Consider the following 25,605-nt stretch of genomic DNA (forward strand, 5'->3'; position numbering starts at 1 on the left):
TGGTGGTTTCCTTCAAATTTCTAAACCATAAATTTGTAAGTAGTGACTTATAAATTTTTGACAGTATCACTTGACTCTGAGTGATGAAAAAAGAACAGTCTAGCCTACATAAATCTTACCTCTCACCTCCTGAGTTTTGTTAGTAATAAATGTTCACTTCAGGTAATATTACTTAAATTTATGTATTTTGGCTATTTTTTGTGTGTGGTATCTCTTTATTCTCTACTAGGCTGAGAAGGAATTGAGAGGCCCAGCATCACCCTCTCTGCCCCCTCCCGACTTCTTTCAGCCGTATTATTATCTTTACATGGACAGGAGTTACCGCATTTTCAGTTGGCTCTAGAACTAGAATCAGGTCTTCCAAGCTTTGTCTATAGGTTAGGTCTAAAATTTAGAACTGTTATAAAGTAAGATTGTGGAAATATTCTTCTTGGTAGAAACAATTCAGGAGAAGAGAACCTCAGAGGAATTTCTATCACTAACTTGAGAGTGAAAGCTAATGTCATTTAACTCTTGGAGAGGCCATCGCCAAGTGTCAAGGTGAAGTGGGTTTCCTTTCCTACACTCCCATAAGATTAACGGCATGCCTTATTTTAATTGGCTACATATTTAGACCATTATTGTCTTGTAAAGTTTTTTTGGGCTTGGAATTTTTCCAGTTAGCTCTTTTGAATATAGGTTCAGAAAAGAAACATGTACACCTTCTTTACTATATCATGAAGATTTTCCAGCTTCTACCTCATACCTTCTATTGAATGGAATCAGCTTCTATTGAAATGAATCAGCTCTTCTTGCAGAGATATTTTTTTAGGAGGAGAATCTTTTGGCTTTCTGCTTTATTTTTATACTTTCCAAGCTGTAGAGATGCCATCCTTGGATTTCTTTTCACAGAATCCTAGGTTGGACTGTTTCTTGGATCCCATCTCTCCCCTTTCCTTGAATTACTGTGAAGATTCTCATGTAATTTTTTTTTTTTTAAATACTAATTGTAAAGTCTGCAGTGGATATATAGGTGTTCAACTTTTTTCCAGATTTTATGTTTTTGTTTTTAAATTTTGTATTTATTATTTTTATTTTTGGCTGTGTTGGGTCTTCGTTTCTGTACGAGGGCTTTCTCCAGTTGCGGCAAGTGGGGGCCACTCTTCATCGCGGCGTGTGGGCCTCTCACTAGCGCGGCCTCTCTTGTTGCGGAGCAGAGGCTCCAGACGCTCAGGCTCAGTAGTTGTGGCTCATGGGCCCAGTTGCTCTGCGGCATGTGGGATCTCCCCAGACCAGGGCTCGAACCCATGTCCCCTGCATTGGCAGGCAGATTCTCAACCACTGCGCCACCAGGGAAGCCTCTCTCATGTGATTTTTTTAAAAAATATTTATTTAGTTAGTTATTTCGCTGCATCGAGGCTTAGTTGCCCTGCAGCATGTGGGATCTTAGTTCCCTGTGTCCCCTGTGCTGGAAGGCAGATTCTTAACCACTGGACCACCAGGGAAGTCCCTCTCATGTGAGTTTTAAAGGAAGAGTGTTAGAAGGTAAATTTTCTGATTCTTTGTCCTCAAGCTTGTTTGCAACTTGAATGGACATAGAATTCTAGGTTCAGAATTACTTCCTTGTGAATTATAAGGGCACCATTTCATTCTCTTCTGGCGTCTAGTGTTACTGATACATAGACAAATACCAATAAAATTCATGTCCGTTTGTGACTTTTTTCACCATCCGGAAGATTTTTATATTTCCTCTTCATTTTAGACTTCCAGAAATTATATTAAGACTATGTTTAGCAGTAGGATTTTTAAAAATTCACCTTCATGTTCAGATGTCTGTTTAATCTGAAGGCTGATCTTTTTTTTTTTTTTTTTTAATGTATTTATTTATTTTTGGCTGTGTTGGGTCTTTGTTTCTGTGTGAGGGCTTTCTCTAGTTGCGGCAAGCGGGGGCCACTCTTCATCGCGGTGCACGGGCCTCTCACTGTCGCGGCCTCTCCCGTTGCGGAGCACAGGCTCCAGACGCGCAGGCTCAGTAGTTGTGGCTCACGGGCTTAGTTGCTCCGTGGCATGTGGGATCTTCCCAGACCAGGGCTCGAACCCGTGTCCCCTGCATTGGCAGGCAGATTCTTAACCACTGCGCCACCAGGGAAGCCCCTGAAGGCTGATCTTTGATTCTGAAAATTTTTCTTCTATTATTTCCTTCATATTAATTTTCTCTGTTCCTCTCTTGGAACTCCAGTATAAGACCTCTTGAACTAAGCCTCCATGTCCTTTAACTACTTTCACCTTTAAAAAAACCTGCTTTTTGCTCTGTATTTTAGGAAAGGATTTTGTTTACTTCTTCTTTCCTTCTAATAAACTTTAATTTTGGTAATCATATATTTATTTCCAAGAAAACACTTGTTCTCTGATAGCTCTTTTTTTTTCCTACAGTTGCTTACTTTTAAATTTTTTTCCTTCAATAGATGAGATCTTTTTGACCTCATGAGAATACTAACAGAGATTTTTTTTTTGTTAATTCTGTTTCCTGGATTATCTTTGTTTCTTGCTGAGTCAATTTTTCAGTTTTTTTTTTAAACATCTTGGCCCTTCTTTTTATGTTGTTTGTTTTTTCTTTAAGTGTCTGGTGATCTTGGGCTGTCTGTATTCATGACTGGACAGTTCAGGTGATTAGAGTAAGGAGCTGGTGTGGATTCCCTCTGCTGTTGAGCAGGCCCCGCCCCCAAATGAGAGCAGCAACAATGAGACTATGAACTTTGTGAATGTAAATGGGGCGTGGTCACTGGTGAGCTTCGGTTTTCAGGTGAGCTTCACTCTGTAGCATCAGCACCACCTTAGAAAGCTTTGTTCCCCAGGCAGAGGGTGGGATGAGGGCTAACTGCCCCAACTCATCCCCTTCCCCACACCAGGAGGAATGTCTGTCATGACCCTTCTGCTCGTTTGAGTTCAAGCTGTAGCTGCTTCTACTTTCCTTTATAAGCATTGCCATCCCGTCAGCTTTCTGTCTTCCTACAATCTGTCATAACCTCTGGTCGGCCATGGTTCCTCTTTTTATTCTCAGCACAGTTTTGGATTTTGTTCATCTGTTGTACATCTTCACCAGGGTTTGATGTGAACTGGGAAGCAAGAGATGGGAATGCATGTTCAGTCCATCAACTTTCTTTCAAAGCCTGCGGTTTCCCTACCATGATATTTCCTTTTAGCTAGCATTCAGCACCTGCAATAAAAAGTGAAAAGCAGGTTACAGGGAAAAGAAGAAAGCTTTCACATGCAAGCCATGGAAAGCTGAGTTGCCTTTGACCGTTTGCAAGGAATTTCAATTTCATGCTTATTTCAAGTCTCAGTTAATCTAAGTTGAGTAACTAGGTTAGTTCCCATCTTTACTGTGAGAAGCCACTTTTGCAAAAAATGAGGCAAAGGAATCAGAAGGCTGTCCCTAGAGTGTTATCCTTTTCTTCCAGAAGCAGAATCCCCCCTCCCTTGCTCCATACCCCCAGTATAAAGTTGGACAAACCAGCTGAAATTGTATCTCATATACAAGTTCCCACCTACCACTCTCAGACCTCTCTCACTCACTGTACTCTAGTCTTTGTCCAAATAGTATATGTGTCAATATATGTCATTTGTTTCAGTGGCAGAGGTACTTTTTACTTTGGTTTGAGTAGCTTTGGGTATCGATGTTCCTTTTCTGCCGTGTATTGACATATGGAATTAATAATGTTTAAAAAAACATATTGTTCACCTCTCCTTCCCACCTCCCAGTAAGACTTGCATGCATATGGATTCATTACTTTTCTGGTGCTTTGCTTAGAATGGTGGCGATTTCTCCCAGCAACTTACTTGATGCTCTCTTTGGTGTATATCTGTTATAATAAATTTGTTTACCAATTAATGACTGAAATTTTCAGTACTTTTTTTTAGTTCCCTGTTTAACTTGTTATAATTTACCTTAATAAAGCTAATTCTATTTTATATCCATATTTGTGTCTTTAGGGTATAAATATGACTCTCACTTGAACTTATTAATAAAATGTTTTCTTTATGCTTTTCATAAAAAACCAAGTTATTGGACATCTAATATATGCTTGGCACTGTGCTCTTGGCATTGGATTTGCAAAAATGATTAAGATAACTTTGGTTCTCAGGTAGCTCACAGTGAACTGGGCTACATGATGGTTGGGGGTTTTTGTTTGCTTTGCTTTGCTTTGGTTTTGGTTTTCCATGTTGTAGAAAGCTTTATTTTCTAGGCTTATTGCTGTAAAATATAAACTTCTCTTACAGAGAGGTTTAGATGTCCTATTTTCCATTTTATTTAAACTCTGCCCCCCCCCCCACAGCGTATTTCTTTTGTATTTGGGGACTAACAGGGAAAAAGGGCCACACAGAGGCCACTCTCTGCCCATGTGGTCACACTGCCCCCTGCTTGTTGGTGCTGAATAGAGAAAACCAAATCTCACGCAAGTACTATGAGCTGATGCTTGGTAACCAGTGCTTTTCCTAAGAAAGGGTTGATGTGTGCCCGAGTTAAGGTGGATTTGAATCTCAGGCTTCCTTTTTTCTCTCTTGTGCATGAACATCCGAACATCCCTTGTCCTTTAAATTTAGAACAAGATGATTTACCTTATGTCCAACTGCAAAGCAGTTCAAGACTGCCCATTTTAAAAGATTAAAAAAAAAAAAAAAGAATTGTGTAACCATAAGGAAACTAACATTTGTAGAATGTATTTATTTGCTGCTCTAACAAAGTACCACAGACTGGGTGGCTTAAAACAACGGAAATTAATTTTCTTACAGTCCTGGAGGCTAGAAATTCAAGACCTAAGTGTTGGCAACATTGGTTTTCCTGTGGGCACTGAAGGAAGGATGCGTGCACTCCAGACCTCTCTCCTTGGCTTGGAAGGGCTGTCTCCTCCCTGTGTCTTCACGTTGTCTTCCCTCTGTGTGTGTGTGTGTGTCCAGATTTCCTCTCCTTATAAGGACCCCAGTCGTATTGAATGAGGGCTCACTTCTAATGACCTCATTTTAACCTAATTACCTCTTTAAAGCGCCCTATCTCCAAATACAGTCACATTCTGAGATACTGGGGGTTAGGACTTTAACATGTGAATTTTGACAAGGGACACAATTCAGCTCATAGCATGAAGTGACTGCAGGATCCCAGGAAGATGCTAGGTATTTTCGTATACGTTAAGTTGTTTGATCCTCACAAAATTGCCACACTAGAGGGACTTTATGATCCCATTTCATAGATGAGAAAAACTGAGACCAAGAGCAATGACTTATCATGCACAAGGTCACCAACTAAAAGCAAGATCAGGATGTGAACCTAAATCTGTGTGATCTACTTTATTATGCTGCTTCTACATATTTTCCTTCTCAATTATTTTCTTTCTTTGTAAGTGTAATATTTTGAATGCAAGCAAAGCCCAGGAAGGTTCTACTTTATCCTTCTAGCTGGGAGAAATTATTTTTATAAAAGTGTTTGGCCTTCTGTTTGGCAGGCAGTGCTTCCACTCCTGGGCACCTATGCCAGCTTCTCTGCATCTTTCAACCTTTTCTAAAAGATCCCATGACTTGATTACATGCTGCTCCCAAATTCAGACAAGATGTTAACATCTGCTCTGTCACTTTCATCTAATAAACAATGGGCTGTCTGGTCAGGGATGGGGCGTAGTTTTGGTTGGTTGGACATGTTTCACTATTTGGAAGTCGTAACAATCTCTCAGAGAGCGGAACTCCTTTAACTGGGAGATTGCATCATAAGTGAAGACTCTTTTTTGGTTTTGAGCTAAAGGATGGAGAAAGAAGGAGAGAACACGTATGGGGAGACAGGATACAACATAATGTGAAACTTGCTGAGACAGTGGGAGGATATTAATGATGGATATGTACTGTCTCCCAGGAGTTGCTGAAATCATCTGGTCTCGAATGTAATCAGGAGAGTATCAGACTAGGACAGATTTAGGACTTTTCATTACTAACCTGTTAAGTGTAGCAAATCAAACCAGTAAGTGAAATTGGAAAATTGCTTAACCATGTCCACAGATCTTATGGTTGACTTTTAAAAATACATGCTCTTTACCAAGAAATGAAAAATGATACTTTTCCTACTAACATACTGCGTATGTATGGTATGTTATCAGTATACTAGGATTCTAATTCTAATGTACCACTCACTACCCCTGTGTCATAGACAAATTAGTCTTATTGAGTGTCAGTTTCTTTGTCTGTCAAATCAGTGTTTGGGTTGCCATGAAGGTCAAGTAAGGTATATGATCTTCAAGCTGTATTTGCAAACTCTAGAGTGCTATACATACATTAGATATGTTTATTACTACTTTATTTCTGGCCCAAATCTAACAGAATCCGCCATTATGCTTAATTAATCTAGTTTGATTCTTCAATTTATGTATTATCCAGGCCCCTTGTTTCCTTTTTACAGCTTGCATGCTGTTTAGTCCGTTGAAAAATGTCTTAGAACCATTGTGAAATACAGGGAAGAATAGTTAGAAATTTTTACTTTTTTATTTTTTCATTTTTTTAAGTACTTACAGATAATTAATGGGGAGACAGTTGAAAATAACCCTGTTAACGAAGAGATTGTTGTATATACCAAAAAAGTGGCACGTCATATTTTAAAGGTGCTAAGCCCTTCCAAGGAAATTACCTGTCATCTGGTTTCAAAAGAGTCCTGGCAAACTCCTGGTAGATGCTGACACTTTTAATTTTTCCTGAGAGCTATTAAAATTGTAGAAATTTTGGAACTGTATTCCCATACCACCTTGATGGGCCAAATGATTGAACAGAACATGTGATTAGACTCTTTCCTCTGTAATGAAGTACCAGGAAAAATCCTGAGTTGGCAACTTGTAAAGCGATTGCAGATCAAGAATCTGAGTTTTTCATTGTCCAAGCATCCATAAGAAGTTCTCTTGGAATAGGAAGGTCTCTTTGTACCTGCAAATACAATACCATGCCTGTCCTGTTATCTCTCCAGTAAATAGTGCATTACCTCTTAGTTCATGTTAAAAGTGATTGTTTCTTGTTCGGTACACCAGAAGGAGATACTAACGGCATTTCCTCTTTTCTGGGAATAGGACAGTAAGAAACGGGGTGGGATTCACCTAATGTGTGTATGTCGTGAAAGTGAAGGCTATTAGCCGTGGCTAAGTTCTTGGAGGATAACTTTTATTAACAGTAGTTTGATGCTAGGTTACATAAGAGGCAAAGTTGGTTAGGCTTCAAGCAGCCGTGCTTTCAGGGTTTTTCAAATCCCTAGGCTCACTGGAGGAAGATGGCTCATTTTGGGGAGAAATGATCTGTGAGGTAATAGGGTGCTACGTTCCAACTCAACATGACTCAGGCAGCTGGTGGCCATCCACGGTCAGGACTCTGAGGAAATCAGTGCATTTCAGTTGTGTATCAGGATTTTAACTAAAGTCTGGCATCTGGTTAACCAGAGTGAAGTAATTGGGATGCCAGCTTCTCCTTTCTGTGCACTCTCCTTCGTGACTGCTTGGATATGAGCAGGTTGGTGCCAAAGAATCTATTATGCTGACAAATCCTAATCAGAGATAGGCTCCTGATTTTAAATTCAAATTCACTACAAGCTATTAACTTTTCTAACATAGTGTGCTTTTGATGGCCTCATTTGCATGATTTTATAAATATGCATTCCTGGCTACAATTTTATTATCTGAGTGTTATTTTATTTAACATAAGTTTTTAGAGGAGGTTTATACCTTAAGGGTGTGCAAAGATGATCAATCTACTTGCAACAGAGATATAGTGTAGTTGGACTCCGTATGACCATATGATCATTGTCATCAGGATAGTATAGTGTAGAGGTTAGGACCACTCAAGTCAAAATGCCTGGATTCGGACCCTACCTTCTCCACTCCATCTATGCTGAGTGCATGTAATTTAACTGTACAGAAGTTACTTAATCCTATAAGGCTTAACCTCATCTTTTTAAAAAGTTTTATCTTTATTCTCTTAAAATATAGTTGATTTACAATGCTGTGTTAGTTTCAGGTGTACCGCAAAGTGATTCAGTTATACACATATATACATATATATATATTCTTTTTCAGATTCTTTTCCCTTATAGATTATTACAAAATATTAAATATAGTGCCCTGTGCTATACAGTAGGTCCTCGTTGTTTATCTGTTTTACATATAGTAGTGTGTATTTGTTAATCCCAAGCTCCTAATTTATCCCTCCCTCCCTTCCCCTTTGGTAACCATAAGTTTGTTTTCTATGTCTGTGGGTCTATTTCTGTTTTGTAAATAAGTTCGTTTGTATCATTGTTTTTTAGATTCCACATATAAGCGATATCATATGCTGTTTCTCTTTCTCTGTCTGGCTTACTTCACTTAGTGTATGATAATCTCTAGGTCCATCCATGTTGCTGCAAATGGCATAATTTCATTATTTTTTATGGCTGAGTAATATTCCATTGTATATATGTACCACATCCTCTTTATCCATTCACCTGTTGATGGACATTTAGGTTGCTTCCATGTCTTCCATTTAGGTTGCTATTGTAAATAGTGCTGCAGTGAACATCGGGGTGCATGTATCTTTTTGAATTATAGTTTTCTCTAGATATATGCCCAGGACTCATACTTTAATGGAGATAATAATAGCTTTTCCCAGATAGGGTTTTTGAGAAGATTCCATTAGAATGGCACATATATCAGCCAGCTTTTGCTAGGTTATGCTACAGTTACAAATTAACCGAAAATATCAATGGCTTACAATGGCAGAGATTTATTTCTTATTCGTACTCATATCCATCATCGGTTGGCTATGCCTCTGCTCTATAGTCTCTTCATTCTGAGACACACCTGAAGAAGCAGCTTCTACTGGTCTCATGATAGAGGGAGAACTCGTTGTGGCTTTAACAGGTTCTGCTTGGAAGCAGCACATGTTACTTCTATTCATATATAATTGGCCAAAGGAAGCCATGAGGCCAAGCCTAGTATCAGCGAGTGGGTACAATCATCTACCACAACACGCAATGCACACTGACTGGAGCATAGTAAAGGCTCAGTAAACAGTAGATTTTACTTTTCAGTCCTGATCAGAGAGGTAAATTGTAGTTTCTGTAGGACAGAGAAGACTAATATTTATGTGTTTGTCAAATGGCTCTCTTAAGAGCAAATCGAGGTGCTGAACGCTTCCCTTTGAACTTTCCAGGGAAGGTGGTCTATGGAGAACCCATCGCAGCAGGTCTCGGCACAGATGGCACTCACTACTGGAATAGAGAATGGCCCCATGCAGCCCATCACGTTATGGGTCCACCCCTACGACCGGACCCTTCAACGCCTGACTTCCTCATGAATCTGTTGGCTAAGTAATAGTTTAGTAGATGATTGTAAGATGTTTTGCCAAAAGAAGATGTTTTGCTAGTCCCAAAACTTGAGTGTTTTGAGTGTAGGAGATCTTGTCCTACCATCTGGACCTTCCATTGACCTCCCAGTCTTCTGTTCTACTTGATCTCACAGGCCCTGGGGAATCCTTCATCTGGAGACCCAAAAGCATTGGCTTAATTGTGTTATGATGTGGTGTAAAATCTCTCCTGGCCACAGAGAAATCAGATCATTTTTACTGAAATTTTCCTCTGCTCTGATTTTTTCGTTGTCTTTTCTATCTCTTGCTGCCTAGGACCAGGTCTCTTCAATATGCCCCATTTTTATCGTACAGAATAGTCTTGAATATTTTTCTATGCTGATATAACCCAGGAACCAGATGTGCTTGTTGTATAGATACAAGAGATGATGATCTAGGGCAGAGCCACTGGAGAGGTGAAAGGCAAAATCCTACCCTCTGAGCAGGTTATCCCCATGAAAGGCCATCCAAACTATTTTCAGATGCTGTTTTGGGAGACATTTTGATCATTTTTTCTTGAGAAATACACCATTCGTGGACATTCAGACATTCCCCATTCACGGATACTCAGATCCAGGTTAACAAAGAGCTTTTCCCCACAGACTGTCCAAGAGTTCACTTGCCATTTCCTTTCAGGCTCCTACCTCCTTCAGCCTTCTACATCCCCGAGGTGACTCACAGGTCAAAGCACAATTCCTGTTGCTCGTGACCTCAGCATCCTCAGCCAGTGTCCCACCTCTGCTCATCACAACATTGCCATGTGGCCAGGGGCTGCCTCTGTTCATGTGAATCACCCTGGTTCATCTTTGTGTAGTTCTGTACTCACAAGAAATGTTCACTTATGTTATTGCCAGTGATCCTGAATAATTGTCATCAAGTATATATAATTACCAATTTCTAGATGAGAAACTGAGCATTGGACAAACTCATAGTCATATAACCAATAGGTGATGGAGCCTAGAACCCACTTTTTCTGACCCAAGCATGATCCTTCATCATGCTTCATGTAAGAGTATTATTCTCCAAAAGTGTTTCCTGGAATAGAGACAGGCATGGGTGAAATATGTACTTGAAAAAAGCTGCTCATTCTCCATTGCAGTTTTCTGACTATCAGTTGAGAATGGGGTCCAGAGACCAGGGAAGGTTATGGTAGCTTCCTCCTGACATATTCTATCTACTCACCCCTATTGCTCTTGTGTGTTTCCCTTTTACATTGGTGATCTAACCATAACAGGGTCTGACCACTGCACTTTCAACACCTGCCAGAAAGCTCTTGGGAAGGATGATTTTACTAAGATTCCCAATGGAGTGAATGGTGTTGAGGACCGGATGTCAGTAACATGGGAAAAAGGCGTGGTGAGTTTCACAGGATTCAGTCTGTTTTGCCTGATTTTTCAGCCAGAATCTGGCCCATTTTAGGACCAGAGTGGCAAAAGCCTTCATAGAGAAGTTTTTTGATTGTTTTCACTAGAGTGGAAACTGGGAATACAACAGTATCACCACCACCATGCCATCCCCCAAGATAATAATGAAAAACAATTTTCTTCTCTGCATGGTTTAGAGGATGCTTTGCACCATGATGCAGACATTAGGGGATAAATTTAGATTGGGTACCTAGAGGATTATTCTTGAAATCTTTGAAATGTAATAGCACTTCGACTTGATTTCCATGTCTTTGAATCCTAGTTCCTCATGTGTCACTGATATAAATACTTGGAATGATTGAAAGGACATGAAGAATTTTTATTACGTTCATACCTCCTTTTCATATAAAAATATAGATATCCCTTTTAAAGAACTTTTGGATATTATGTTTTAAAAACTGCTGTATGAGGTTACATAAATAATAATCCAAAATATAGAAAGATTTTTTTAAAAATTTCATGATTTAAAATTTTCTACCTGAGGATGAAGAAGAATCAAATGGCTAAATGTTCATATGTTAGCCTATCCAGCCAGCTGACAAGTGTAGTTGTAAAGATCAGCAGTGGAGACTTGCCTGGTAAGACCTGAGGTCCCCATTGTCATGCCATTCTCACCCATCTCTCAGAACCCCTCCCTTCAATGGCACATTAATCACATCTCACACCTCAGAATCCCTTACACATACCCCTCACTTCTAGCTCTAATATTTTACCAGGTCTTGTCAATTTTATTTCCAAAATGCCTCCTTATTTCCACCATCATGTCCACCATTCTACTTTGAGTCCCATGTCTTGTTTGGACCATTGCAGTAGTCTCACAGCTGGTGCCCCTGCCTCCACTCTCTGGCTTACTACAATCTATCCCATACTCTAAGACCAGAGTTGCCTTTCAAACACCAGGGTCTGTTCATGCTACTTTCCTCTCTAAAATCCTTTAATTTTCAGCATTACTTATTGGATGATATTTGAACAGTTAATTTACATGCAAGGATCTTCAAAACATCTCTACAGCCCTATCTTCTACCAATTGTCCTCTCCACCCCCTGCTACCTCTACCCTAATTCTAAGCATCCCAGATGACTTTTCTTCTCTTTCTCTTTGCTTAGACTTTCTTGATAACAGGCCAACCTTTCACTTTGAACTTGTGTGAATTACAATGAGTCCCTTCATTACAGCAGATTTTCATAATATATAAAGTGTATAAATGGCTTTAAAGTGATCAGATACTTCTTCATAATATACAGGAGCCTATGTTATTTTCTGAAACATTCAGATGGTTTATTTAGGGGAAAATTACTTTCAGGACATGGTTCTTAATGTTTTTATGAGATGGGGACCCTTTGATAATTAAATAAACCTTAAGGATGCTCTTGCCATGTAAATGTACATAGGGATAAATTCTCAACATTTAAAAACAAATCATTTTAGAGGGATCACATCCCACTGAAGTTTGTCCATATTAAAATCTCTTAGAGCAGACTGTCCATGACTGTTGGTTCATGTAAATTTCAGTAGCACAAAATTGAACCTCTTAGTTGATTTCTAAAAGCGTTGTCACCTGAATTATAGGTCTATCTTATTTTAACTCTATAATATTCCATATAATGTCTACATGATCATCTCATAAATCTTAGGCCCAGATTATAAATGTAGTAGGTGGTGGTAGTAAACTTTAAACAAGAATTGGAAATATTGTTACCAATATTTAGCTCTTGTCTGTGTGATTTTGGAAAGAATGGGAAAAATTAATGGGGCTGTTTTGTTAAGCTGATAGGTTTTTGAAAAATTATCTTCAGGCTTCCATATATAACCCCATTCATCCCCATCATTATCATTATGATTGTTTAAGATTTATCAGTATTCACAGATGTGTTTGGCTTCACGATATAAGAAATTAGATGCAGTTTTATTTGGTTCTAAGAGAGAAAATTCTTATACTTTGATGGACAGGAGATTTTTAGTGTTTTATCATTTATCAGGAAAAGGAAATGTATTTTCTTCCTTGAATTGTTTTACAGCACAGTGGCAAAATGGATGAAAACTGGTTCGTGGCAGTTACCAGCACAAATGCAGCTAAAATCTTTAATCTGTATCCAAGAAAAGGAAGAATAGCTGTGGGCTCAGATGCTGACATTGTGATTTGGGACCCAAAAGCCACAAGGTAAGTCTAAGTTTTTGTATTGGCTTCTCCATGGAGACAAAGCACTAACTTGCAAAGAAGTTTTCATTGGCCTTAATCAGCCATTTCTTATTAGGTGATTTATTTAGCCAGGCTCAGGTATTTTGAGCCTATGCACAAGATAAAGGTTTTGATGTACAAACATTCTTTTGTTTTCCTTGGCATAGAGAATGCAAAAGTTGTGTTGCTTCCCATTCCCTGGAAATGCATGTGTGTATAAAACCAGTATGAATTTCCCACTTCAGTGCTTGGCAAACACCTGAGTTCACATGGAGGAAAGGTGCAGAGCAATGAAGAAAAGGAAAGGCTTAGTTTGAAAAGGGCTGCATTGAAAACTCGAAATAATTACAGCCTTTTTGCAGCTTCCAGATAGAAAAATTCCAGCACAAAGGATGTCACTTTTAGTTAGCCAAATTTTCCAGCTGAGTTCATCTTGAGCCTGTCATTCCCAGTAGACTCCGGCTTTTTGTTTCCAATTTCCATAATTCTATGTGAGTATCGCAGGTTTGGCTGATTCCACCAATTCAGAAAAGTATTCAATAGAAGCTGAAGCTTTGTTAATTTCTCCTTATAGGATGTTGGCACAGACAACACCTGCATCCTGATTTCTGTTTTTCATAAACTCTGCAGCTGTAATGGAGAAAATCCCACATACTTTAACATTGCGTGTGTGTGTGCATGCACGCGTACGTGTGCAAACAGGGATACGATAAGACCTTCTACCTTTACTGAACAGGCATTTATTCAAAGTCTATTAAGGGTTATGTTGTAGTAAACGGACGTCTATGTAGGCATACCTTATTGCGCTTCACAGATACCATGTTTTTAACTAAGTGAGAGTTTGTGGCAAACCTGCATGGAGCAAGTCTATCAGCACCAGTTTTCCAATAGCATTTGCTCAGTTTGTGTCTCTGCATCATATTTTGGTAATTCTTGCAATACTTCAAGCTTTTTCGTTATTATTACATTGGTTGTGGTGATCAGTGATCTTTGATGTTACTATTGTAATTGTTTGGGGACGAACTGAGCCCCTGTAAGACAGTGAACTTGTGTGTGCTCTCACTACTCCACCAAACGGCTGTTCCCCCGTCTCTCTCCCTCTTCTTGGGCCTGCCTGTTCCCTGAAACACAACAATATTGAAATTCGGCCAGTTAATAACCCTACAGTGGCCTCTAAGTGTTCAAGTGAAAGGAACAGTTTCACGTCTCTCACTTTAAATCAAAAGCTAGAAATGATTAAGGCAAGTTGAAAGCTGAGATAGGCTGAAAGCTAGGCCTCTTGCACCCAACAGTTAGCCAAGTTGTGAATGCAAAAGAAAAGTTATTGAAAGAAATTAAAGGTGCTACTCCAGTGAACACACGAATGATGAGAAAGTGAAACAGCCTTATTGCTGATACGGAGAAAGTTTTAGTGGTCTGGATAGAGGATCCAACCAGCCACAGCATTCCCTTAAACCAAAGCCTAATCCAGAGCTTTAACTCTCTTCCATTCTATGAAGGCTGAGAGAGGTGAGGAAACTGCAGACAACAAAGGATTTAGAATATTCTGTAAACTTAGTTGATAAAGCAGAGGCAGGGTTTGAGAGGATTACCTCCGATTTTGAAAGAAGTTCTGCTGTAGGTAAAATGCTATCAAACAGTACTGCATGCTACAGAGAATTTTTTCGTCAAAGGAAGAGTCAATCGATGCGGCAAACTTTATTGTTGTCTTATTTTAAGAAATTGCCACTGCCACCTCAATCTTCAGCAGTCACCACTCTGGTCAGTCAGCAGCCACTAACATTCAGGCAAGACCCTCCACCAGCAAAAACATTAGGACTTTGCCGAAGGCTCAGATGATGGTTAGCATTTTTTAGCAATAAAATAATTTTTCATTAAAGTATGTATATTGTTTCTTTAGACATAATGCTACTGCACACTTAATAGACACAGTATAGTATAAACATAAGTTTTATATGCCCTGGGAAACCAAAAAATTCATGTGACTTGCTCTATGATGATATTCCGTTTATTGCAGTGCTCTGGAACCAGACCTGCACTGTCTCCAAGGTGCGCCTGTGTTCTTCCAGATTCATTACTCTATGGAGCCTCCTCTTCAGCCACCCCTTCCATCCCATTTCTCACATTCTGCAGTTTTCACACTGCAAAAGATGAATAAGCATAGTGCAAAAAATGCTGACGGTGGCTTAGAGAAAATTCTTAAAGGGTTGGAGAAGCAAGATGTAAGTCAAAGAAATCCAAAGAGGGCTAGATCATTTCAACACATCCTCCCAAGTAAAGATAATATTTCTCCGTGTTTCAAAAGGACATTAAAACAAGAAAAGAAAATCAAAAAGGTCTCCAGTTTTTTAAAAGTCTCCGAGAGTCAGAGAAATAGAACCCTATGGTTCATCTGCCTCCAGCCAAACTAGATAAATATAAAATAACCTTAGTAATTTTGTGTAACACTTTCTAAGGTTACAAAACATTTTTGCATTTCTCATGAGATTCTAACAAAAACCTTCTGAAGTAGGCATAAAAATTATTAATATCTCATTTTACAGATGAGAGAGTGGACGGACACTCAGAGACCTTAAATGACATGCCTGGGTTCTCCAGCTTGGCACTGATGAGCTGGGAACAGGATCTACACATCAGGCTCTTGGGCTGTGCTGGTTTTCTTTATGCTTAGCGCTTAGTTATACACAATAAGCAGACATCAATAGAGAAGACTCAGCACTAGTAATCACATGCCAGTATGTATCATTTAACTAAAAGACACATATATAAAAATGTAAATATTTAATTTTCTGATATCATTACTGTTACAAAGTGAAGGAAAGATATTATATAAGAAATACTAGAGAACCGATGAGCGAAAGTGATAGAAACTTAAAAGCACAGAGGCTTTTTAGCTTGACCTTAAGTTAGTTATTCTTAGGCTAGAAATGAAGGAAATTAAGCAGGTAATATATAGACCTTAAAAAAGAATAAGAACTAAACATCTGGATCATTACAGGCTATTCTGAAACAACTGACTAGGAAAAGGAGGACAAAGAATGTTATAGAAATCAGTAGCTAACACTGGTGAGAGAGTGGTCTAAATTTATATAGTCTGAAAACATGACTCAAAGAGACATAATCACAGCCTATAAATATCCTCCAAGCAACAATATATGTGGTAAGTAAAGGAAGTGAATTATTCACAACTTGGAGTTCAGGTCATTTTTCTTTGTCCAGTTGTCTAAGGAAGACAATGCTTTACACCTGAGCTGGTGTTGTCCTCAGACTTTACAACAGCAGAGGAGACTTAAGGCTGGTACTGCTGGAGATACCCAGGTGTAGGGTTAAAAAGAAGATCCACAGGGAATGGCCTTCCCATGGCTCTCCACCTTGCTAGGAATTAGACCGGACAGTTTGAGTGTTTTCATTTCTCCCTCACCTTTGAAAAGGAATACATATTTGGACAAGGAGAAAGTGCATTTATCATAGTTCATATCAAAAGAGAGAATTTGACAGAAACTGAATGCTGATCCCTTATCCAGGTCGATCTATAGCACCAGCCGTCTCTACTCTTGGCCTGCTTGTTAGGAGAAAGTTGCTCATCTGAGCTGGCTGTTCCTGGCCAAAATTTATGCTGATGACCTCAAGGAGGACCTGTCTGGTGCGAGACAATGTTTTAAGCCTTCGCTAACTGTCCGCACGTCACCCATAGCTTCCCCCTGTCTCCAGCCACTCCCCCACCTCCGTGACGGTTTGCCTCTCCTCGCCTCGCAGACTGCGTTCTCTGGAATGCCGCACACCCACCGACCACACTGCGTCACAGCCTTTATTCACTGTCTTTCTCCCTCGTTAACATTCTTGAAGTCTAATTCCATTTTTTAAAATAAACGTGTTGTTTCAGAATAGTTTTAGATTTACAGAAAAGTTGCAAAGTTAGCACAGAGACTCCCAAATGCCCCACAGTGGGTTTCCGTTATGATTATCTTACGTTGCTCCGATACATTTGCTACAATGAATGAACCAGTTTTGATAGGTTAGTATTAACTAGAGTTCATACTTTGAGACTTTCTTAGTTTTTGCCTAATATTCTTTTTCCATTCCAGGATCTCATCCAGGACACCACATGACATTTAGTCGTCATGTTTCCTTAGGCTCCTTTGGTCTCTGAGAATTTTTCTGACTTTATTTTTTTATTTTTATTGAAGTACAGTTGATGTACAATGTTGTGTTAATTTCTTCTGTACAGCAAAGTGATTCAGTTATACACACATACATATATATATATATATATATATATATATGTTCTTTTTTATATTCTTTTCCATTATGGTTTATCACAGGATACTGAATATAGTTCCCTGTGCTGTACAGTAGGACCTTGTTGTTTATCCATTCTGTATATAACACTTGGCATCTGCTAATCCCAGCCTCCCACTCCATCCCTCCCTCTTGACAACCACAAGTCTGTTCTGTATGTTTCTGACTTTATTTTTGATGACCTTGACAGTTTTGAGGAATTCTGGCCAGGTATTTTGCAGAATATCTCTCTATTTCTTTTTTTTTTGTTTTGACGTTTCTCTCAATGTTAGCCTGGGGTTATGGGTTTGGGGAGGAAGACCATAGAGGCAAAGTACTATTTTCATCACAACCTTTCAAGGGTACCTACTATCAACGTGACTTCTCACTGTCGTTGTTGACCTGGATCAGCTGCATCCGTTTTCTCCACTGTACAATTAGTCGTTTCTTCCCCTTTCCATATTGTACCTTTTAGAAGGAAGTCACTATGCACAGCCCACACTTAAGGAGTGGGGTATTATGCTCTAGTTTTATGTTTTAATTGATTCTACATCCCCAGAGTCTGACCCAGTTCAGCACAGAGTAGAAACACAATAAATGTTGAAGGGGTGAGTGAGAAGGATACAGGTTCCACACTGCATGGAAGATTGATGTGATTAAGACGTGGCATAAACTCTATTATATACTTGAAAGTTGCTAAGAGAGTAGATCTTAAATGTTCTAACCACAAAACAGAAATGGTAATTATGTGACATGATGGAGGTGCTTTGTCAGTAATCATTTTGCAATATGTAAGTGTGTATCAAATCAACACATTAGGGACTTCCCTGGTGGCGCAGTGGTTAAGAGTCCACCTGCCAATGCAGGGGACACGGGTTTGAGCCCTGGTCCTGGAAGATCCCACATGCCGCGGAGCAACTAAGCCCGTGCGCCACAACTACTGAGCCTGCGCTCTAGAGCCCGCAAGCCACAACTACTGAAGCCCGCACGCCTAGAGCCCGTGCTCCGCAACAAGAGAAGCCACCGCAATGAGAAGCCCATGCACCGCAACCAAGAGTAGCCCCCGCTCTCTGCAACTAGAGAAAAAGCCCGCACGCAGCAACGAAGACCCAACACAGCCATAAATAAATAAATAAATAAATAAATATTTTTAAAAAATCAACACGTTAAACTCACACAATGCTATATGTCAATTACAGTTCAATAAAGCTGAGGAAAAGTAAAGAAATGACATAAAGGAAAATTGGAAAGATTTTATTCAACGACAGTTATAGTGAGAGGAAAAGTAAGAAGAATAGCATTTTCTCACACTTTTAACGTATTGCAAGTTATCAATAATTGTTGAAATGAATGAAGATGAATAAAGGAGAAAAGATTCTCTAAGGAAAGAAGAAAGAACTGCTTCACGGGTCTTCTTTTCCTTGTGTCCCCTTCATTTTTTTTTTAATTCTTTTTTTCTCACGTCTTTTTTTTTAATACATATTTAATTTAATTAATTTATTTATTTATGGCTGTGTTGGGTCTTCATTTCTGTGCGAGGGCTTTCTCTAGTTGTGGCAAGCGGGGGCCACTCTTCATCGTGGTGCGCGGACCTCTCACTATCGCGACCTCTCTTATTGCGGAGCACAGGCTCCAGACGTGCAGGCTCAGTAATTGTGGCTCACGGGCCCAGTTGCTCCGCGGCATGTGGGATCTTCCCAGACCAGGGCTGGAACCCGTGTCCCCTGCATTGGCAGACAGATTCTCAACCAGTGCGCCACCAGGGAAGCCCCTGTCCCCTTCATTTTTGAGGTTGGGGAGCAATTAGCTTTTTAAGCAGCTCTTATAATAAATAAGAGAAGAAAATGAAGTTAACAGAGGGCTATCTTCCTGGTTCTTTCATTCAGTCAGCAAGGAGCACCGCTGAGAACCAGGCATGAGGATCAAGGTTGTACAAGAGCCAGGCCCTGCCTTTGGGAAGCTGACAGTCTATGGAGAGGAGATAAGAGATAAAGTCAAAGGGTCTCAGCCTCAGGAGGAATGTGTTAAGGGTATCACGTGGGAGGCAGAAACAAGATGCTACGGAAGCCCAGCGAGGAAGATCATTCTTGCACTAGTGCAGTCGTTGGCATAGGACCTAGGGTCACATTAGAGAGGAGGGGAAATGAGGCTTCTGACCCTGAGAGTCAAGGCTAAACATGGAGGTGAGGTAGACTGAGGCATTGGTAGCAGGGTCTGGGTGGAGGCAGTTAAGGCCGGGGATTACAAGCAGGAAGACCAGGTTCAGGCTGTGGAAGGGAGTGGGAGGATGAGGAGGTCGAGGGCTGCCTATCTCCAGTTTTAATCTTGTTCATTACAGACACAGGCAATTTTAAAAAGAGCTTATCTAGTGAAGAAGCATCATTTAATCCAATGAACAAATCGATATATCTGTAGGTTTTTTTGTTCTTGCAAGATACTCCTTTTGATTTTACCTAATTTTAATATTAGCTAAAGGCTGGTGATGTGAAGGCTTTCTGTCTGACCACAACATTAGAGTTGGAACAGAATTTTCCTTCGAAATTTCCTGAAAGGTTTTTAGCAAAAGCAATTAATTGCCCTGCTGACTAACTAGTTAGTATGTCAAATGACAACAATGTGCATTTCACCCCAGAGCGTGAAGGGGGCGCCCACAGCCCACATTGAGCCAAGGGCCCCAACCAGGCCATTCGAGCTTCTGGTTATGCAAGAAAAAGCCAGCCTTTGGAGGATGGATGCGTTTGCTAATGATGTTTGGCTTCATGGAACATAGATGTTTTCCTTTTTTTTTTTTAAATTCTCATTACTTATTAATGGCATGTAGAAGTATGCTTGCAACACAATCTGTAACCTTAAAAATGGACTGCATTAAAGTTGCTGAAGGAGATCAAGGGAAAGATAGGCAGTGCAGCCGTGTTTCTTTTTCTTTTAAACTTATAAAAAGCCGGGTGATTCCAGGGTGAGGGATCTGACATGTGGTGCTGGATGCTGAGAGAGGATTGGGAGTGGGCGTCTGTAGAGAAGGTTTGGACACCCTGTTGAAAGGTTACCTAAGACGTTACTAGCCTGTAAAAAGTTCCTGCAAAAATCAACTGCAATAGCTCTTCTGTGTCATTGCACAATCAAAACAAACTGCATTTGGTGCATATGGAGCATTCACCTTTTTTGGAAGTAAAAAGAGTCTGCTGTATTCAGTGTGACGGCCCATTGAGCCAGTGCCTATTGCTTGTGACAGAGGTATGTGCCCTAACACATCACTACTTGGGTCAGAGCTTGAAATTTAAGGACACATTGCCTATCTAAATGTTTGGCCCATTTCTGTAGGATACCTTGGAGCTTAGAGTCAGGAGGACAAAATCAGGATTATGATTTTCATGTAGTGTCAAGACAGAATCTTGTGGTATCATGTGGTGGTAAATACAGAGACCAGTCAAATTGGCCAACTTGTTAAAAACCTTATTAGAGAAGATGGCATGTGAGTTACTTGCAAGCCTATAGCAGCAGCAATAACTCATGTTCTGGCAATTTAAGACTATCCTATGAGCTTCCGTTCTTCTGCATTCATTAAATAGCACTTAGTTACCATGGCAACTGTCCCTTTTCATTATTTGTGAGCGGTAGGGTATCTCACAGACTCTCAAGCACACAAACACACAGCTAACACACTGTGTGCACTGGAACATTTAATGAAGACTTCTAGGCTGGACTGTATTTTGCAAAGCAGGCATACTTTGCTCACAGTTATTTTCGTTTATTATTTTTAACTCAATTATGGCAGGCTTCGACCTTGAATACACCATTCTTGAAGGCATTGTGCTGTCTTTCCTGCTTAATTTCCTTCCCTTTCTCATTGAAGATAGAGATAAATGAATTTAACTATATTCAGAGAAGAGTAATGACTTGTAGCTTAATGAAAGTGCCCCTCTGAGTTCTAGAGAGGGCCTTGTGTGTGAAAAGGAGAAGAATTGACTATTTCATCCTTGGCTAGTGGGGAGTGTGGGACGTGGGGAAAAAGAAGAAATAGGGAGTAAGGTGCCCTTTGGTGAATAGTGATGACTGTGGCTGATTATTACAGCTATGTTATCCGTGACTATTTCACGGAAGCTACTAAGCATTTTCCCTTGAAGTTGCACATCGTGTATCATTTAACTAACTTGTACACTATCATCTTCCTTCTCAAAAGAAGCATTTGCACACACACATGCTAGCACGCACTCACACACAGGCACATAAACACAACTACCGTGTCTCTGCTTGTAAATGTTGGTCAGCCTGAAAACTCTGCTTTTAATGCCTGTTTCTAAGACTGTTTATAACTCACTCCTCTCCCAGTCCCCAAACCCACACCATCACGTCATGTGGGAGGAGGGGAGAGAGACCCAGGCCTTGTACCACGTGTGTGGCTGGAAATGAAGACGATTTATGCCATGCTTTTTCACCGGGTTGTCTTGCAGACGTTCATGGGGGCAGCATGGCGTCAGGTGAAGGTTAACCAAGGCTCTGCTTTTGCACAGCTATCCGAGGACCCGTCACATAGTAGTTACCATAGATTTATAGAGTAATTTTGACAATTTTCTGGCAAATGATAGCAAAGTTTCTTGAGGAATAAATGACTTTTGCTAATCCACACAAAATCCAGCCCACCTTCTCAGCTGCTGGGGGCAGGAGCAGAACCAGAGCATAAAGAGAAAAAGGCTTTGGGGTTCAATTCCTACTCTGTCTGCCACATACTAACTGGATGTGACCTTGGGAATGTTATTTATTTTTCTGAATTTCAGTCTGTTTATTTGTAAAATAGGGATGTTGATGATGATTGACATTTATCTGATAGCATTGTTGTGTTTAAGATAGTGTACGTAAAATGCTTGGTATAATAAATGTAATAAAAAACAAAATATCTGAAATGCGTGGTACATAATTAATGTTCAGTAGTGCCTGGCGTGCAGTAGGTGCTCAGTAGTAGTAGGTGGTCAGTGTCAGTAGATGATCAATTGATCCAATAAGTGGGAGCTATTATTAACTATAATTGTGATTCAAAAGCAGTAATGACTTACTTCAGACCAAACAGGACTAAAATTATATTTCATGTAAAGCTCCATCTCTTGTGTTTCTTACACACCTGCAACTTGCAGCAAGAATGACTAAAATTAAGGAGCTTAGTGGATTCTTTAGGCTAAGATAACCTGATTAAATCAGAACTCATGTGCCCCCAGAGCTGACTCCTTTGAAAAATTATTTGCAGTGAAACAGTTTCAACAAACCACCTAAGATCCATTTTGTGACCTTCAGAAGACATTTGCTTTAAAAAAAAGTTTTGGACTATGCATGAAAAAAGCTAGCTTGCTGATTACATACGGGTGAAATTTTAACCACTATTTATTCCAGGTTGTTTATTTAAACATGTTCTTATGCAGCTGAACCTTTCAAGTGAACTAGAAATGATTTCCAAGGACTTCACTACTAATAGCTGCAATTTTCTTCAAATGATACAGGAAAAACGGCTTAGGAACAGACCACAGTAACCCATATTCTATCGTTGACAATTTGCCTTTGCCAGAGTAAGCATAGTTTATTTTAAGCATTAGGATTTGGGTAACAAATAAGCACCAAGGGGAGGTGGTTGTATGAAACGCATAGGCTTTTCTAACCTGTTATATTTTTCTTCCTACCTGACATATGTTATAAATTTTTCTGTCTTTGGCATTTGCCTGTCTTATTTACAGCTGTATCCCTAGGTACCAAAACAGTGCCAGGAATATACAGCAGCTCAATACTTATTTATTGAGTGACTAAACCAGATATTAATTGTCTCGGGCCAGTGAACAAATGTGATTTAAAAATTTTGGTTGGGCTTTGTTTATCTGCTTCGGAAACACGTCCAAGATCGAGGTTTTACATTTTTCCCTCTGAGTTGAAAAAAAAAAAAATTCTGGCACTTCTTCCTTCTCCTTCCCCAAAGCAGTACTTGACAAGGATACGTTCCAGAGTCAGTGGCCAGTAACATTGCCAGACCTGGCCTGGCCATGAATGTGGCTTAAGCCAGATTGGATCCTTTTGTGGGTTAAACGACTCTGTGTTTTGGTCCCAGACTCATTTCTAATTCTGGCCAGTTATCTTAAAAACATGGGCCCTTGGTTATGGAGGGGTCAGAAGATGGAATGAAAATGGATGGAGGGAAATTTCGTATCAGTACCTGAAAAGAATCCCGGTGTCCTTATATTCTTAAAGCACAGCAAAGAGCACGACTTCCTACAAAGGCCTTTGGAGAAAGCATCAGTTACTATGCATTGTTCTCTTTAGAGGGCGATCACAATTGGAAGTCTATTTGGAGGCACTGAGTAATTTAGGGAAGCACAGTCTTTTCTAATGGCCTGAACAAAGCTCAAAAAACAAAACAAAAACAAAAAACCTTAATGTAAGCTAATTTACTTTTTTTTTTTTTTTAAGAACAGGGGTTCTTGGGACTTCCCTGGCAGTCCGGTGGTTAAGACTCCTCACTCCCAGTGCAGGGGGGCACGGGTTCAATCCCTCATCGGGGAACTAAGGTCCCGCATGCTGCATGGTGCGGCCAAAAAAAAAGAAAAGGGGGCGGTTCTTAAAGTGTGGTCCCTGGACCAGTAGCATCAGCATCAGCTGGGAATGTATTAGAAATGCGAATTCTCAGGCACCTCCCAGAGCCTGCTGTCTCAGAAACTCTGGGGGTGGAGCCCAGCAACCTGTGTTTTCACAAGCCCCCCAGGGGATTCTGTTCCTCACTCAGGTTTAAGAAGCACTGGTTCTCATAGTGTGAGAGAAGACTTTGGAACTCAAAGTCCAATTAACTCCCCAAACAGAGTTCTCTGTAGCCCTGCTTGATTAGTACTAGTTTTAGGAAACTTAACTACCTAACCAAACTGTTCAGTCCTTCCTGGGATGGTTGTAATTGTTAGGATGTTCTTACTTTGGTTGCATTAAAAATTCCCTCCTTCCAGCTGCTAACATGTTTGGCCTCTGAAGCTATGAGGAATGTATCTACATTCTCAGATAATAGTTCATTCATTCATTCATTCAGTCAAACATTTGAAGAAAGACATTGGCTCCAATAAGTCATCCCATCACCAGATAAGCATCCTCAGATCCCTCAGTGGATCCTTAGGTCCATGATAGCAGAATCCCAATGTCCTGACCACACTTCTGCTCACCCTTCTCTTGACGCACACTTGTCCACATCCTACAAAGATGCAAGTCCCAGAACTGGATCCGATTCTGCTCGTCATAGCACGAGAGCAGGAACATGTGAGGCTGATTGGTTTTATAACTAAATGCAGAACTTTGCATTTCCTTTATGACATTTTTTTCTGCGATGTACCTTATGAAATTGCCATTTGTAGGTTAAAAATGTGAAATGTGAGCAATTGCGTGGAGTTCTAATATCTTATCACATTTATTCAGTCAATAATATAAAAACTTATATTGGGCCTTCTCTGGTGTTTATGTTAAGATAACAGGATTATGCTAAATGGTTTTTGTTTGTTTGTTTGTTTCACACTTTTAAGTCCATTTGAGCAGATAGTAATTTACAGTGTCCATAATTCTTCAAAGATGCAATATTTATTATAAACAGAAGTCACAAAGAATAATGCAGTTAACATTTGTGTATTAACCTTCCCAAGCCCATCTCCTCCCCTCCCCCAATAAATACCTTGAATCCTGGATTTGATGTTTATTACTCCCATGCATTTCTTCCTATTTGTACGATATATATATATAGGTGCATTCCCAAGCACAGTATATACACAATAAATATATTTTGTGTATTTTTGGCTTTATATGGATTATATTGTACCATATATATTATTGTGCAACTTTCTCAATATTATGTTTATTGGCACCTAACCATGTCGAAATGTGTGTAGGTGTTTCATTCCTTTCTACTGCTGTATCGTATTCTATTTTATGAATATAGCATGATTGATTATATATCTTCCTATGCTGGTGGACATTTAGGTTGTTTCCAGTCTTTCACTGTTTCAGACAGTGTGTACATCCTTGTATACATGTGTGAGAGTTTCTATAGGACATCTGTCTAGTCCCTGATTTGTTTTACATCAAATGCTGTCCAATTTTTGCCAGTAGAAAGATATAAAATTGCTCGATTCTTTGTAAGTAAATGCAGAACTATCCATTTGTCTCTATTACCTCTTATCTTGTCCCACATTCATTTATTCAGTTATTAAGAACCATATATTGGACCCCTGCCATGTGTCAAAGACCACAGTAGGCAGCTGAAGACAAAAGTGAGGCATAATCTCACTCCTTACTTGGGTGGCAGGGGCAGGGTTAGTGGAGAGGTGGTGGCTTTTGCTTTTTGGC

The 25,605-nt window shown here is 39.8% G+C and overlaps 1 protein-coding gene across 1 annotated transcript in view; it reads left to right on the forward strand.

Annotated features, from left to right (window-relative positions):
- Positions 1-25,605, forward strand: part of LOC132366928 (dihydropyrimidinase-like) — a 78,296-nt gene that overhangs the window by 25,537 nt on the left and 27,154 nt on the right. The window contains 3 exon segments of the mRNA XM_059924379.1: positions 9,184-9,340; positions 10,590-10,731; positions 12,818-12,960. Coding sequence (XP_059780362.1) covers positions 9,184-9,340; positions 10,590-10,731; positions 12,818-12,960 — 442 coding nt within the window.

This window comes from Balaenoptera ricei, chromosome 6 (genome assembly GCF_028023285.1).
Source record: "Balaenoptera ricei isolate mBalRic1 chromosome 6, mBalRic1.hap2, whole genome shotgun sequence".
In the NCBI taxonomy this organism is placed as follows: Eukaryota; Metazoa; Chordata; class Mammalia; order Artiodactyla; family Balaenopteridae; genus Balaenoptera; species Balaenoptera ricei.